Genomic DNA, 15,786 nt, shown 5'->3' with positions numbered 1-15,786 from the left:
AAAGTCAATGCAGAGACGCGGACAGACACGAATTGGCTCCGACGGCGAGCATGAAGCGGTGGACGCCGCGCGAATCACGCGATTGAAGCGATTGAACGGTGCCGCATTAAACACGAGAGTTCCATTTTTTCAACTCGAGCGTCAAATTCACGTGACGCGTTCTCGCGGAAGCCAATCAGCGGTGAGGATCTCAGCCTGCCGTCACTGACGTTCAACCACACAACATCAGCCGTTAGCTGTTAGCAGTTAGCCCTCAGAGCTCACAGCTCCTCATATCTGTTCAGAAACTGGACAAAAGTTAAACAAGTACAAACCACAGACTGTCTGTGTCATGGCGAATACAGTCGCTGGTTTATTTATGTCTGTAAGTCGTTGTTATGAGTGTGGAATGAGCATATACAACGTTAGCTTAGCCTGGTCGACCCGATCTTCATTCAGAAAACAAGCATTTTAAAAGATTATTCGCCTGCCGTCTTGTCTGCAGACTTGTCAAGCATTAATTCATGGTTTTTACTAACCGGTATCAGTATGTTGTTACTTCGGCATAATTTAGAAACGTGTATTACAATTTAATCACGGTAAAATATGTTCATCAGACAGCGCGTCTCTTTTGAATGATGTGAGTAAACACAGCTGGCAGCCGCGGTGAAACTCGAGCGTTTAGAGCGATGCGATAGGAGCGATTAGAGCGAAGCGAATATTCGCATTGCATCTGGTGTGAACGCAGCATAATGTTTTACCACAGCTAGGGTGATTAGCTTAATTTATAATGTCTTTACTGTAGTATGTAGGTCGATTTTAGCTAGGGACCTGCGGTCAGGAGGGGTATATTGATTTAGATATTTGAGCTAGCGAGCAACGATTCTGCAGTCTTTTACACACTTTCACAAGTGGTCACTTATAGCTCTTTGTCATTGTTTATAAGTTGTTATAATACTCAAACACTTTAATTTTGGTGTGCAAACCGCACAAATAGCCAACCCAGTCTCACGGCATTTCGTGTTATAGTCACGAAATTAATTTAATCTATTGATTCGTGTTCACCAACACGATTTTTGCATTTTTTTCGTGTCACACAGAACGATTTTAAAAGCAATGTATTTCTATTGGTAGTATATTTCGTGCCTGCAACACGTCTTTTTGTCCGGTCGGGTCTTGGAAGATCAGAAGCTGTGTGGTTCATAAAAAAAATGTCTTACTCAATATCTAAGCCTAACCCTAACCCTTTTATTTTAAATTGTATAATGTCGGAGTTTTTTTGCCGTCCGCGAGGAAAATAAATGGGGCAAAGAGCCTCAGAATACTGAGATCTGTATTTATTTTTTTAAATGTCCTTCTAATTTGTTATTATTTGGTGCAGGCACGAAATATACTACCAATAGAAATACATTGCTTCTAAAATCGTTCTGTGTCAGAATACTGAAATCTGTAACTTTTTTTAGATCTTTTTCCTTCAAATTTGTTATTATTTACATTGCTTTTAAAATCGTTCTGTGTGACACGAAAAAAATGCGAAAATCGTGTTGGTGAACACGAATCAATAGATTAATTTCGTGACTATAACACGAAATGCCGTGAGACTGTGTTGAAATAGCAGCATGTACCTAAGATCTCTTAGTCTGTACAGATGTCATGTAATAACTTCAACCTTAAACTGATGTAATCTAAATACTAAATGAAAATGTTATGTATTAAACGCTATGGCAGTGTTTTAATTAATGCTGGTTTTCTGTTTATTGATAGAGGTAGATTATTCTTCATCCAAGTAAAATAATGAGGACTTACTTTCTCTAAGCAATGTATATGCATTTGAATTACACAGAACCTGACAAAAATCTATTTTCAGAACAGATGAAAACAACTTTTGTCACCTTCAACATCCACATGAAACTGCACTGCATCATCTGTTGTTGTGCAGCTGTAAATCCCTGCATGAGACGGCATCGCTGACTGGAAGACCAGCGTTCTTATGGAACCCTCCACCAGCATGTCTTGCCCAGATGCTTCAAGAAGTTTTATTCCATCCTTGTACCAATTAACTTGAGCGTTAGGATCTGATATCTTACATTGCAGCACTATGGGTTCATCGACTTCAACAGACTTGTTCCTTTCAGCCTCACAAAGTGTTGTAATTCTCACGGGTGGAGCTGGGGATGTTTGAGGTAACATCAAGAGAAAAGAAATTGCATCACTAATACGGACTACAGCGAAAATAACAGAGCAAAGTCTCAAATCAAGATTAGTCATGCCAATAAATCTTAACAGTTAAAATAAGTAATAATAAAATATATGTATTTTTCATTATTAGTAATCTAACTAGAGGTATCTTTGGTTAGACTTGAGATAACTAGGCATTCAAGTTAGGATTTGAAACATACTTTTCTTTAATATTCCTCACAGACCACTCAAGCTCAAAGTTTTACACTGACTACTTACTTTAGTTTGTTCATACAAAAACTACTTAAGTTAATGTAGAAATTGTCAAAATGTCAAGGATTGCAAAAGCAATCTCTTAATTTTACACAATGTCAACATTGTGCCCGTCCATTTTTGGTTTGATAATGCTAACCATTTAAATCACCTTCAACCGCCACCTTATTTGCTCTGACACTGTCACTCCAGTGACTGTCACATGTCCTTGATAGATAGATCTCTTCCGATTGGAAAGTAGATGCCTGCTTGATATATTGAGGCTCTGCAAACTGAAGAGGTGATCTTTGCCCAGAGTAACTTCTGATGTCTACTTCGTCTTCTGATGCCTTCATGTTGAGATGACACTTTGCTTGTACTGTTGTTGCTTGCATGGAATGAGACAAAACCTCTGAATGGTTCGGTATTGATTGTTCCTTTTGAGTGAGGTCATCCAATCCGTCATGCGCAGATTGTTGCAAGTTGTATCCTTTTTTGGCTTGTGCTGTTTCTGCCTCATTATAGTTATACAAGTCCAGTGATTGAGGGGATACAGTGTCTGGAAGGCCACTGAGCTTCTTTGACTTGACAGTTGATGTCTGTAAGGGTCTGTTCAACTCCTCTGATTGGTCAGTTGCAGTCCATAAGGAGTAACAGGGCTCCTCTAAATGGACAAGTTCAGTTTGTAAGCAATGCAGAAGCTTCTCCGACAGGACTGGCATCTGTATGGATCTACAAAGATCCTCCGATTGGACAGTTGCAGTTTGTGAGGATTTAAAAGGCTTCTCTGTTTGGTCAGTTGCAGTATGTGAAGATTTAGATGGCTCATTAGATTGGACAGTTGCATTGTGTGAGGAGGATTTAGAGGGCTCCTCTAATTGGACATTTGCAGCATTTGAGGATTTAAACGACTCCTTTGGTTTGACAGTTGCAATATAGGAGGATTCAGAATGCCCCTCTGGTTGGACTGTTGTAGTATGTGAGGATTTAAAGGACTCTTCTGGTTCGACAGTTGCAATATGTGAAGATGCATAGGGCTCCTCTGATTGGACGATCGCACTATGTAAGGACTGTAAGGATTCCGTTAATTCGACAGTTCTAGTATGAAAAGATTTAGAGGGCTCACCTGGATGGACAGTTGCGGTGTGTAATAATTTAAAAGACTCCTCTGGTTTGACAATTGCAGTGTGTGAACATTGAAATGGCTCCTCTGGTTGCAAAACGTTAGTGTGTGAATGTTTATATAGCTTCTCTGGTTGGACAGTTGCATTGTGTGAGCATTTAAAGGGCTCCTCTGACTGCAGAATTGCAGTTTTTAAGGAGTTGCAGAACTTTTCCGATTTGACTGTTGAAATATGTTGGTGGTTAGTAATGTGTTCTGTCTGGGCAGTTGAAGTTTGTTGGGGATTACCTAGTTCTGACTGGACAGTTGGCATCTGTATTGGGCTATGTAGCCCTTTTGACTGGACAGATAGAGTCTTGACTGGGCATTCCTCTGATCCAACAGCTGCAGTTTGTAGAAAATTACAGAACTCATCTGTTCGGACAGCTGTCGGCTTGGAATGATCAAGCTCTTCAGATGGGGCTTTTGCATGCTGAAGATAGTAAATGAAATCCTCACCTTGTGATTCTGTGGGCTTATTAGTGTGATGGTGTGTGTCAGATTGTGTTATTGGTGGCTTTACAGAGTTACAGAAAGCTGGAGATGTTCGTTGATTGCCGTAGAGCTCCTTTGACTGTTTAGTCGTATTCCAGTCAGTCATATATTCATATTTTGACTGAGAAGTTGGCATATGCCTGGAATGTTCTTCATTTGTCTGTGTATCTCCTCTCTCGTCCCAGCTACCAGAATTGCATTTTGAGGACATGCAGTCAACTTCAACAGGATAGGCCTCTTCATTGGACTTCTTTTCTTGGTCAGAAGAGTGCCTTGGCGATGTAGCTATAAGCATTGTGATGTACACAGAGAAAGGTTTTCATTGGTTGATGGTCTCAATACTTCTTCTCATAACAGAATTTTACATCAGTGTGGGTTAGAATGGAGTTATGGGATAATTCATTGCAAAGACAAACAAGAAGATCGACCAGGTTTGGTCTGAGATTGAGTTCCCATGTTTCCCCTTTCAACCGACTCCTACAACTGGTATACCACCAGTATGTTTACTAAGGTCTTAAAAACCTAAACAGTTAATTTACTTTCTTAGATAAGAGTTCGTTGTCATTGCAACGGTGAGATGTTCGGGCAGCAATGTGAATGAGAGGATCTGGTGATGAATAAGACAAAGATGAACTTAAGAGAGGTTAGCTGCTTGTTCAAGCAAAGATGGCTGTTACAATGAAGAATTAATTGACAAACAAAACATATGTTAGTATGAAGAGCAGCTACTCAGCTATGTAACACCCACATGTTTGATTAACAGCCAATCACTGCATGAAATGACATGAGATCTGGATTCAATATGAAAAAAGCACTTTGCTAAAGGAAAAAAGATGCAGATGCCTCAAATGATGGAACAATAAAATACACCACTTTTGTTAGTGGTATTTATGTGCTGGGTTAAGATGGATGACTGATGTTGAAATATATCAAATCACCTTTGACATCCACAGTGTATTGGGCAGAGGCATCAGCTATCTCACCAATCTCGTCACCATAGTGACACTGCTCTGCTGTTTGGACAAAGCCAAAAAGAAAACAATGAGCTGGGTGATAGCTTCACGTATGTCACCAAATAATTGATTCTGAATTGTGCAGGTACCATGTGGAACACCACCTTTCATGTGAACATTGAACTGTGCATCAGCAGATATTTCACAACCAAACCTCCCCCCACCAGACAAGTCATGTAACTGGAGGGGCACTGTTTGGCTGTCTTCCTGTGATTCACAGTCAGCATCCCTTTTTGGGTAGATCTGGGTTCCATCTTTGAACCAACAGGCTTTGGCAATGGGATCAGAAATCTCAAATTGTTGAACAATTTGGCCGTCCACTTCAGCAGACTCAGTCTTCTCAACATCTGGAGCAAGCAGATATGTCGGAGGTGACACTACAGACAATCATTTGAGGGATAATGTCAGTGTACATCATTCTAGATGTTAAAAACGTGACTTCAAAGTGATATTGTCAAATCTTTCCCAGATATTAGCACTGCATTATAACATCAAACATAGGACAAACAGAAAGCTACACAAAGAGTTAGTCATAACTCAAATTGAAAACACATTTGCAAAATCACCTTGATTGTTTACTATTAATTGTGCAACATCGTCTGCTGTTGCACAATAGTATGTTCCAGAGTTTGAAGGATGAGTTGGTTCAATAACAAGGGTCTTCTTGATGCCTCCCATTTCTAAATCAGGCTCATTTTTAGAATCATGTTCTTTGTCCCTCTGCCAAGACGCCAGTAAAGCAGTTTCTGAGGTTTCACATGTTGGTTCAGATGGGCTGGTTGCTTCAAGTGACTGTGTCTCCACAACATCTGGTGAGGGCGCCAACCGCAACGTTGGAGCTGAAGATGATGATTAATATTATAATTGACAGTGCATATTAACACTCTGATAAAGAAAGGGGTTATAGGTTCAGCTTTCCCAAACAGGGAACCAAACTTTCAAGGAATACAGAGATATGTTCATTTAGTCAGTAGCAGTTAATTTAACCATGTGTTAAGAAACTGTTACAAGTTCACACAAAACACTACAAAACACGGACAGACAGACAGACAGACAGACAGATATGCATTTTGTAAGTGTCAGGTGCATCTAGTCATCAAAACGCTCTATGATTTGCATTAAGATTGAATCAATTTAAATTGAAATCACCTTTGATATCCACAGTGAAGTGAAAAGTGTCATCACAGGTTTCACAGCTGTATAGCCCTGAGTGCAAGAACTCAGCAGATGGGATAATGAGTTTCCTCAATGTGCCTTTACTCTGTATATCCCAATCATTTTGCAGGGAGAGTTGTACACCATCTTTATACCAGCAGACGGGCACAGTAGAGTCTGCAACCTCACATTCCAGCTCCAAATGTTTGCCCGCTTCAAGTGACTTGGTTCTCTCAACGTCAAAGATAGTAGAGTACGTCACTGGTATAGCTAGCATTGGGAATTCAGGACAGCTAAATAAAACCAAGACTGGGGAAATACCTTGCAAAAATGTGACTGCTGAGCAGAACAAAAGGGGATTTGGAGACTTAATTCAGAGTATAGCAGTCGCAAAACAAATGATTAAAACTAAAAATGACCTAGTCCATTAACAGTTCTTTAAGGTTATGTGCACAAAACAGTATTTCAAACCACATACAGTACAAGCGGGATAATTAGTTGCATCTAGAAAAAAGGATGTGGGGTTATAATATTAACGCACAAGATAAAAAGTGTAAAGTCACCTTTGATCTCCACTTGAAACTCCATGGTATCATCCTTTGTGGTGCATCTGTACACACCAGAGTTGCTCAGCTCTGCAGACTGAACAACTAATGTTCTTGTGTTGCCCTCTGACTGGATTTCTAATCCAGAGTTTGAAATGAGCTGAGTTTCATCCTTGTACCAGCAAACATGGGCCTCAGGATCCGACACCACACACTGGAGTACAATAGGGCAGCCTGCTTCGATCGACCTCGTCCTCTTTTCTTCGGGGATTGCTGAGAACTTCACAGGTGGAGCTATAGATATGTTTAGATCTTAAGTCAACCTTATATCAACCTCATGACAGCCCTTAAGCCTATTCATACTAATCTATTAGATGATAACTAAATTGCTAACATGCTGTAATGCAGTCAAAGAAAAGGCGACAGCTTAGCTGCACTTCTAATGAGTGTTATGAAGAAAGACAATAGACAACATACAAAAGGGAATCGGAGTTAGTTGCTTTTGCTAAGGATGAGCCTGTTACTGATTTACATTGCTTAAGGTACAACAAATCACCTTTGATGTCCACACTGAACGAGATGGTGTCACCCTTTGTCTTGCAGCAGTATAATCCAGAATGGAACAATTCTGCTGAATGGACAATCAGTTTTCTTGCCAAGCCTTCAGTTAGAATATCTACTCCAGTTTGAGGATGGAGCTTTGACCCATCTTTGTACCAGTGCACCTGGGCAGAAGGATCTGAGAGCTCACAGCTTAAAACAATAGGGTAGCCGATTTCAAATGTTTTGTTCTTCTCACCATCCGGAACTGCTGAAAACCTCCCAGGTGGGGCTATGGATATTTACATATTTCAATGGTTCATTCAGTTGTAAATGCCATACCATTTGATACATCTGACTTAAAAGAAGACTAAATACATTTTTTCAATAAGAAACGAAAATGGGCATACAAATAAAGATAAGGTAAGTGAAAGACACCAGCATTGTAAAAAAACTCATTCCACTCACCCTCTACTTCCACATTGAATCTGATGACGTCATCAATGGCATCACAGCAATACACTCCCGAATGTGAGAATTCTGCTGATTGGATGACAATTCTTCTCATGGTACCCTCGGATTGGATATGCAGACCCTCCATTGTTTGTAATTCCACCCCATTCTTGTACCAGTGGACTGGAACTGCAGGGTCTGACAGCTCACAGTAGAGCACAATGGGGTTTCCAATTTCTACAAATTTGTTTCGATCCATTTCTGACATTGGTGAAAACTTGACAAGTGGAGCTGCAAATGTTAAAAAAAACAATGACGTTTTGAGTCTTGTTATTTAGGACAATTAACAGAATGATACAGTACTTTAGTTTCGTTTCACATAGTTGATGCCAAACAATGTTTTCACATTTTTCAAAAGAAAAAACGGAATACATCTGAGGTGTTGCATAATACATACTTATGAACAAATTATGACAGTGACCCATACATACCTTGAATGTACAATGCAGCAGAATCCCGAATGCTATAGGCAATAAATGTGATCTCAGCTCCATTGTCTGTATCACGTACTCCTCGAATGCGAAGAGATTGGTGTGTTCGTGAACGACGCATGGAATATCGTTCATCTTCCTGAAGCTGAGCGCCATTTAAGAACCATGTCCCGATTATTGAAGCAGAGAGCTCAATAGAGAAGAGGGCATCTTGTCCCTCGGGCACCAAGGCATCCTGTAAGGGAGCTTGGATTCTGGCAACTGGAACTGGAAAGATAATCATGTTTATACATGATTTTAGCAAGCAATATCAACAAACAATGTGATGAATTCACTTAAGCAATTACCCAAATGAACAGCTCTAGGGAATTCCACAGTGTTACTCTTCCCATATTTGTTTACACTGCAGATGCGAAATCGATAATCGGCTTCACATGGTACACTGTCACCAAGGATCTCCACAGAGGTTGCGGAGTCAGTGGTCAGGCACTGTAACCACTCCTGTGAACCAGTGCCCACTTCCTGTCGATCAAGTACATATCCAGATGGAGGGTTCTTTCGGGAGTCTTGAGCAGGAGCCCATGAGAGAAGAGCTGCATTAGCACGCTCTGTGTTGATCTGCACACTCACTGGACAACTGGGTGGGCAATGTCTTGCCTCTGAAAAAGAAGAAAACCCATACTACATCAATGTCTCTTTGGACTGGAATAACTGATGAATGTTGATTTAATACCAAAACGAATTAATCAATCTAAATATTTATTTTGCAAATACTGTATTTGGAATTTTGTAATACCCTACCTTTCACTCTTAGCTGAGAGGATGTCTTGGATCTGCCTACAAGGAAAGTCACAAGGCCAGAGTCTTGGGGCATTGTGTTGACAAAAACCAGGATGTGAGTTCGACCAAAGGACTTAAGGATGGTCTGATGTGTCTCACGCAGCTCTAGGGCATCTTTGTACCAATGTATGTCCATTTCTTCATTCTCCACTTCAACACAAAAGGCAGCATTTTCGCCTTCCAATACATCCACTTTTCTTGGTAGCTTCCGCAAAATTGTCCCTGCAAGAAAACACGTAGAAAGTGAGTGACTTCTTAGCACATTACCATATATAGGATATTGGTTATCTAATGTAAGACAAAGACACGACAAACTAAACAACAATATACTGTATGTCATTTGACCGTCGGAACAACACATCGTCGGGACATCATTTTTAAGTGATTCCCAAAATCATCTTGAATCGGCATTGTTAAAAACAACTTTAAATAGTTAATATAAAGTGACCTTCATTATCATGGTTAAATAAGAAACTACTGTGTTAGGGTTCAGGAATGATTTTGGTCACAGTTAAAATGAACACTGTTGACATGTCTTTTGACATGTCTAACAACTTTCATCTCCTCCACTTCGCTGCACAGTTTCTCACTTGAACATACACATTTGTTGTTTCCTAAACAACTGATGCCGTCATTTCTCTGGGAAGAAGAGTCATAATTGACTTGGACCTTTTAATATAGTGTTTGCTAAATGGCACTGTTTAAAACAAGCATTACATGTAACACCAAACACACAATGAGTGGTTCCCCAAGTTACCTGACAAAAATGAAGACACAGACTTTATGTTCACTGCTAATACAATTTTCATCTTAAAATATGTACTTTGTCTCTTAGGTGCAAGACCAGCTAGGAGGGGGGAGATAAAAGGAATGAAACTGGAGAGCCAGAGGGTAGTGCAGGTTTTTTGTCCCAGAACTGATAAGCTTTGTTTCTGATCATCCTAAGCATACATGTACAGTAAATGTCTCCTACAAACAATATCGTAAAGTACCACAGTTATTTGATTTGATCAACCTGATTTACCTTTTACTGCTACCTCTGCAATGCTTCTGCCCCCATCTGGCATCTCACAGAGGTAGATCCCATCATCGTCAACATCAATGTCACGGATAGTTAGTCGCCGTTTTGTTCCCCACTCCTCCATTCCATATTTGGCTCCTGGCTGCAGTCGTCTATCCTCCAGATACCATGTGATGGAAACAGAGTCCTCTGGAACTTCACACTCGAGAACAGCCAAATCTCGTTCCCATACTTCTAGATCAATGAGAGGCTGCTTGAACCTCACAGGCGGCTCTGGCAACAAAAAGGAGGAAACAAAAGTTTGAATAGGCTTATATCACATCTCCTAATTAAAAATGTGAAAAAAAAGGAAATCTAGTTTAAGATATTCCTATTTACTTCTAATCATAAAGACACATTAGTGTTACTTGATCTTTATAAATTCCTCAGGTAAGACGACCCTCCGAAAACACAGCACATCATCTATGAGCTTTTAGTTCACAGTGTAAATTGAAATATATTTGGCAGTAAATTCCAAAGAAGCAAACACAATTGGCAAAATCACGAGACAAGTGGCTCATTTAGTTGAGGAATGATAAGGTCATTAACACATAGGGTGTTAGATAGGAAATAAAGTGTTTGTCACTGACACCACCAGACGGTACCAGACAGTTGTAAACAACAGAATGTGGACTGTATTTAGTAGTCTGTGTGGAAAGCGCTACATTTCCTCAATGATTTAGTCCAATCAAACACATAGACAATAAATACATTGCCTTCAAATCTACTCACTAACCACCACTGATATCCTTTCCCAATATTAAAGTGTATGTCTGACAGACACAGTACAATACTCTCTGTTGGTGCCATGAGTGTGGACTTCTCATGTGGCCATGTGAGAAACATGATCCCCTTCCCAAAGACTTCGATCACATGGACGCACCCCTTTCAAAAGCTAAGTGGCTTTGCAGACATCATACTGCCTTTGGAATCCACCTCAAGCTGATGAACTTTGCCTGTTTAGATATTTCTCAGGTTGAATTTCATATTATTATTACTCCAGTGAACCAGGATTGAATTACATTTACGCAGTTGGATATGATTTTACCACTGATTATGTGAAGCTCACTGGCCTGCGGATCTGCATTTTCTTTTTGTGGCTCAACTGGATGACAATACCAGCCATATACTTGACATTTCTCTTATCAATATCAGTAGAAAAAAATAGCAGTTTTTTAAAGCATCATATTACCGCCATAAAACGTTTTCAGCGTTTAATTTAGCCTTCTCTGTCTGGCCCTACCCCAATAAATGATCTCAGAGTACATCTTTGGAGATATCTCACTGACATCATTCTAGCATCACATGGATAGAAATCTGATCCAAGAACACACCACACCCTCCCTCACTCCTTTACTCATGCAGCTTTTAAGTGTGCCTACATTTAAAAAGATTCGAACTTAATGAAAATGATCTTGACTTACCCTTTACAGAGAGATGGACGGCACTGAGGGTTTGCCCGGCAGTATTTGATGCAGCACAAACATAAACTCCATTATCCTTCTGCTTACAGTACAGAACCTTAAGTGTGAAGTATCCTTCTCTGTCCTCGTATAACAAATAACGCCTTCCAGACAGTATCAGTCTGCCGTCTTTCCTCCAAATGATTTCTGGTTTGGGTTTCCCAGTCACAAAGCAGCGAAATTTGGCATGTTTACCCTCTGTCACTGCAAACATTTTGACTTTAGTTGACATTGTGTCGTCTTTGAGCCGGTTTGGCAATTGTCTCCTCTGTTTTCCTTGGTGAGCTTTCCATTGGCCATTTGTGTAGCTATTTCGATTTCCCTCTTCCTCATGTCCTGGGCCTGCATCAACCAGCAACACAGCTCCTGCCAACGCTTCTCCAAACTCATTCCTGGCTTTGCACGTATATACACCACCGTCTGGAGCGCGAGTCTTAAAGATCTTGAGCTGGAACCATCCACCGTCCTGGAAGCCCACACTGAAATGTGTGCTTTCAAATATTTCATTGAGTTTTCTCCCATCCTTTTCCCAGACAACGTCTGGTCGTGGGTTTCCCCAGAGCTTACAAGAGAAAACTGCATCTTCCCCACGGCCGGCGCGAGTGGAGAGGGGCTTGATGAGGAATCGTGGCTTATTTTCCTCTCGTAACTCCAACTCTTGTGCTTCACCTTCCACCTTTAATGTGGCCGCTGCATATGTTTCCCCAATGCTGTTCTTTGCTTTGCATATGTACTGACCACTATCCTCTATGGTTACAGCTGAAATGATGAGATTGTAAACATTTCCGTCCTCAAAGATCCTGTATCGCCCCTGTGGTTCAATCTTTTCATTGTTTCGCTCCCAGATGACTGCAGGCCTTGGATCACCACCAATTTGACACTTTAGGACTGCATCAGTTCCAGTTTGGACCACAACAGGTCTTGGATAGGCGAAGAAACGCGGTGCACCGCCAAATACATCCATTTCTACTTTGTTGTCAGCTTTACTACACCTTTAGCAGTCCAGGAGAGTAATAGGTGGTAGTTATTCTCTGGGGGAAGACGGTCCAACTTCTGCACTGCAAATTTCTAAAAAAAAGAAACAACAGATGGGTTACTTTAATATCGAAGGGCTCATGAGATTTAAATGAGAAAATGTAAAACAATAAAACTAAATTGTCATTTGTTTTAGAAATGTAACTATCATTCAACGGTATGATTAATCAGATAAAGTATGCAATAAAGTTATACTTTGAGACTTCCTGTATAAAGAAAATGAACCCTAATGGACAACCCCTCAGCCTCCTTTATGAGCATCTGTTTCAGCGCAAACGGATGGTATGAATATTAGGGCTAATTGAATTAGATCTGTCTGCATGAGGCGAGCAGTGAGAGGGGGGAAAGCCTAGTCCTATTGCAACAGCAGCCACAACACATAGCAAGTACAGCTGGTGCTGTATTTCAATGGGAAAGTGCTTAATATAGTATGCCCTAAATAAAGACCTGCGATGGAGTGTGTGTCAGGTATCACAAAGAAGGTTCTGAAACCTGCGTGCTCACACAAACACAGGCCGAAATAACAGTCTACCACCCCAGAGGCCTTGTAGTCAAAATATGTTGAGCATATGTCACTGTTAAAATTATCTTAATTTAAAAAATATTAAAATGTTAACACTGAAGTTCAAAGATACGTTTCTTTAAAAGACCCCAAATCACATTTATGTTGGCAGCTCTTTCTGTCTTTGTGTAATCTCAATTTGAAAGTTTCCTTGGATAGCCTCTCAACTTGGAAAAATATATTCACAAGTAAACTGAGTTTTAGTGTTTTAGGACAGACCCCCTAGAGTGTTGTAACGTAGTCCTCTTGGATGCAGGGAACAAGGATTCAATTCTTTAAAAATGTAATCTTAGGATGTTTATGAAGCCACTTAATTGTTCATCGTATACTATTAAATTAAGTTTATTTTGAAGGATATTTTTCACTGAAACAATATATTAATGTTCATTTGTTAATAAAATACTCTTGGTCAAATAAATACTGGAAAATTGAGCAATAGTTTCTTGTATTTTTGACAATTTTAAAGAACTGTCATATCATCTTTATGTGTTATGCATGCAGACTCAAAATGAAATAAAGCTATTATTTCTTTATAGTTTGTTCAGCTTACCCTAAACTTTGTAGGTATGTACAATATAGGTAACATTGAATTTAATATAGTATTGATTAACCTAACAACACCGTTTGTTAACTTAAAAATTGAACTGAATATTGAAAACATTGTTTGTGTCAATCTTGAATATTATATTCATCTTAATTCGATCTTTACAATTGCTACGTTGCTTAAAAACTGTTTTTCACGGAGCAAAAGGTTTAATTAGCACAGTTTGGACATTGTGTTGAAAGTGTCTTCAATATTCCCTCCGGAGGTTTAAAGAGAGGAGATTAACCCCTGTGTTTACTTGTCTGATTTAATTGGAATGACCTCTGCCCCTTGTGAAGCTGTGCCGTGTATCCCTCACATGACCTACCTCGCTTCAGTCGCCGGGAACGACCGTCAACATACATTCCTCACTTGCAATCTCTCTTCTAGGTAAGAAGCAATGCCACCCGTCTCCTGAAGGCTGAGTAATGTCCCAAGTTGACTTCAGATTCAGAAACATGCTCTCCTCAAGGGTCCCAAGTTGTACTCCAGGTCATCTTCATAGACGTGTGCCAGTAGGAGGAACAGAAAAGAGAACTTCAGTATACACACAAGCTTCCTGTTGAACAACTTCAGTGTTCCCCCAATCTCTGTCGTTGAAGCCTTAGACACCCCAAGTGTCATTGTTCGTGGAATACCGTTAAATGCTTTTGCAGCTGCTGCTGTCCCCTAAAAATACTGGCTGCCTCGATGACAGCAGTGAAGATAAGTCAGGCACTTCCATTCACTTGCCAGCAGGGGCTAAAGATAGTTCAGGTGGCCAGTGCATGGCAGGCTGCTTAGCTTACTTGAGGCTTTGCAATACATTCCAAGGAAAGAAACACACTTCTCGTCTCCAAATATTTTAAAGCTCATCTTTAATACGTTTTCAACATTTGTTCAATCCATAAATTGTTCAAAATGTACATTGTCGAAAAGTGAGAAAGCAAATGTTTTTGAAACAGAGATTGTAAACTGGATAGATATGGCTCACCTTATGGTGCATTCTCATTAGGGTTGTAGATATTACCAGATACTGAAAAGCTCAGAAGAGTAGCAAAAAAGCAGCCTCCTACAATTATCAGCTGATCTTGTTTCATGATTCTTGAAGACCATTTCTATATTTATTGGCATGTAAAGTTCCAAAATAAGTCCAGCCTCGTATAACTGAATAATTACGAGGAAAAACTCATTGGTGATTTTTCAAGGTTAATGTCGTGCCTAGAAGGATCTTTTTTTAATAAGCTGCAGTCAAGTTATTAAACCACTGAGTTTGAATCAAACCAAAGAGTTTATTTACAGTATGTAATGTATAGGGTCAAGGGGCCAACATGGGTTTTGTATTTCTCAATCCAGTATCAGTGTTATGCAGTGTGACCTGACTTTTCCGTCTTTTGCAGGAGCCAACGGGCAGTGTTTGATCCTGTGCCTTGTGGTGAGGGGCTTGGACAACACGTGGACCTGGGTGTGAGTCTGTTGTGTGCTAGTGAGTCTCAGCGTGGGCTGCGGTGTCCCTTCAGCTGTTTATTGGCTCCACAGCCCCACACCCCCCTTTTCCTGATTTCAGCTGTTGGAAGTAATCCGATATAACTCAGACCCTGAAGCTGGTTATGAAACGTTTCGTGACAACGACTGAACAACAACTTAAAGAGTTGTTATTTTATCAGCACATTGCATATCCTGAACTAAAAACCTGATTCAAGTGTTTAATGTTGCACCACGTTGTATCAGTTCCAGCTAATATGTTATTGAATGGCTATCATAGACTTCCAAGAACCCAAAAGGTTGTGGATTTATTTATTTAATTTTTTCATAGTTTGCTGATGATGGTATTCTTTATAATGTCCTCAGGGCACATTTAAATGTACATTTTTTTAAATAGGCTAAAATATTTCGAAAAGATCTGCATATAATTATAACTCTCTTGTTATTCTCAGGTTTGTACACAAAAGTGTTGGGATGTTTTAATTGTTGGTCTTTAAGCTAAAAGCTTAAGTAAAA

General features: G+C 40.0%; 1 protein-coding gene across 1 annotated transcript in view; it reads right to left on the bottom strand.

The window, feature by feature from the left end:
- Nucleotides 1-14,415, bottom strand: part of LOC117485686 (obscurin-like) — a 44,118-nt gene extending 29,703 nt beyond the window's left edge. Inside the window, exons 1-10 of the mRNA XM_034134327.1 lie at nt 14,135-14,415; nt 11,588-12,694; nt 10,128-10,397; nt 9,065-9,325; nt 8,611-8,922; nt 8,264-8,530; nt 7,788-8,063; nt 6,798-7,073; nt 5,646-5,918; nt 1,872-2,147 (exon numbers count right to left, since the gene is read on the bottom strand). Coding sequence (XP_033990218.1) covers nt 1,872-2,147; nt 5,646-5,918; nt 6,798-7,073; nt 7,788-8,063; nt 8,264-8,530; nt 8,611-8,922; nt 9,065-9,325; nt 10,128-10,397; nt 11,588-12,590 — 3,214 coding nt within the window. The 5' untranslated portion in view covers nt 12,591-12,694; nt 14,135-14,415. The remainder of the gene's footprint in view (nt 1-1,871; nt 2,148-5,645; nt 5,919-6,797; nt 7,074-7,787; nt 8,064-8,263; nt 8,531-8,610; nt 8,923-9,064; nt 9,326-10,127; nt 10,398-11,587; nt 12,695-14,134) is intronic.
- Between the last annotated feature and the right edge of the window lie 1,371 nt (nt 14,416-15,786).

Source organism: Trematomus bernacchii, unplaced genomic scaffold (assembly GCF_902827165.1).
Source record: "Trematomus bernacchii unplaced genomic scaffold, fTreBer1.1, whole genome shotgun sequence".
NCBI classification, from domain to species: domain Eukaryota; kingdom Metazoa; phylum Chordata; class Actinopteri; order Perciformes; family Nototheniidae; genus Trematomus; species Trematomus bernacchii.
Note: the sequence above shows the minus strand (reverse complement) of the source record. Positions and strands in the feature narration are given on the sequence as shown.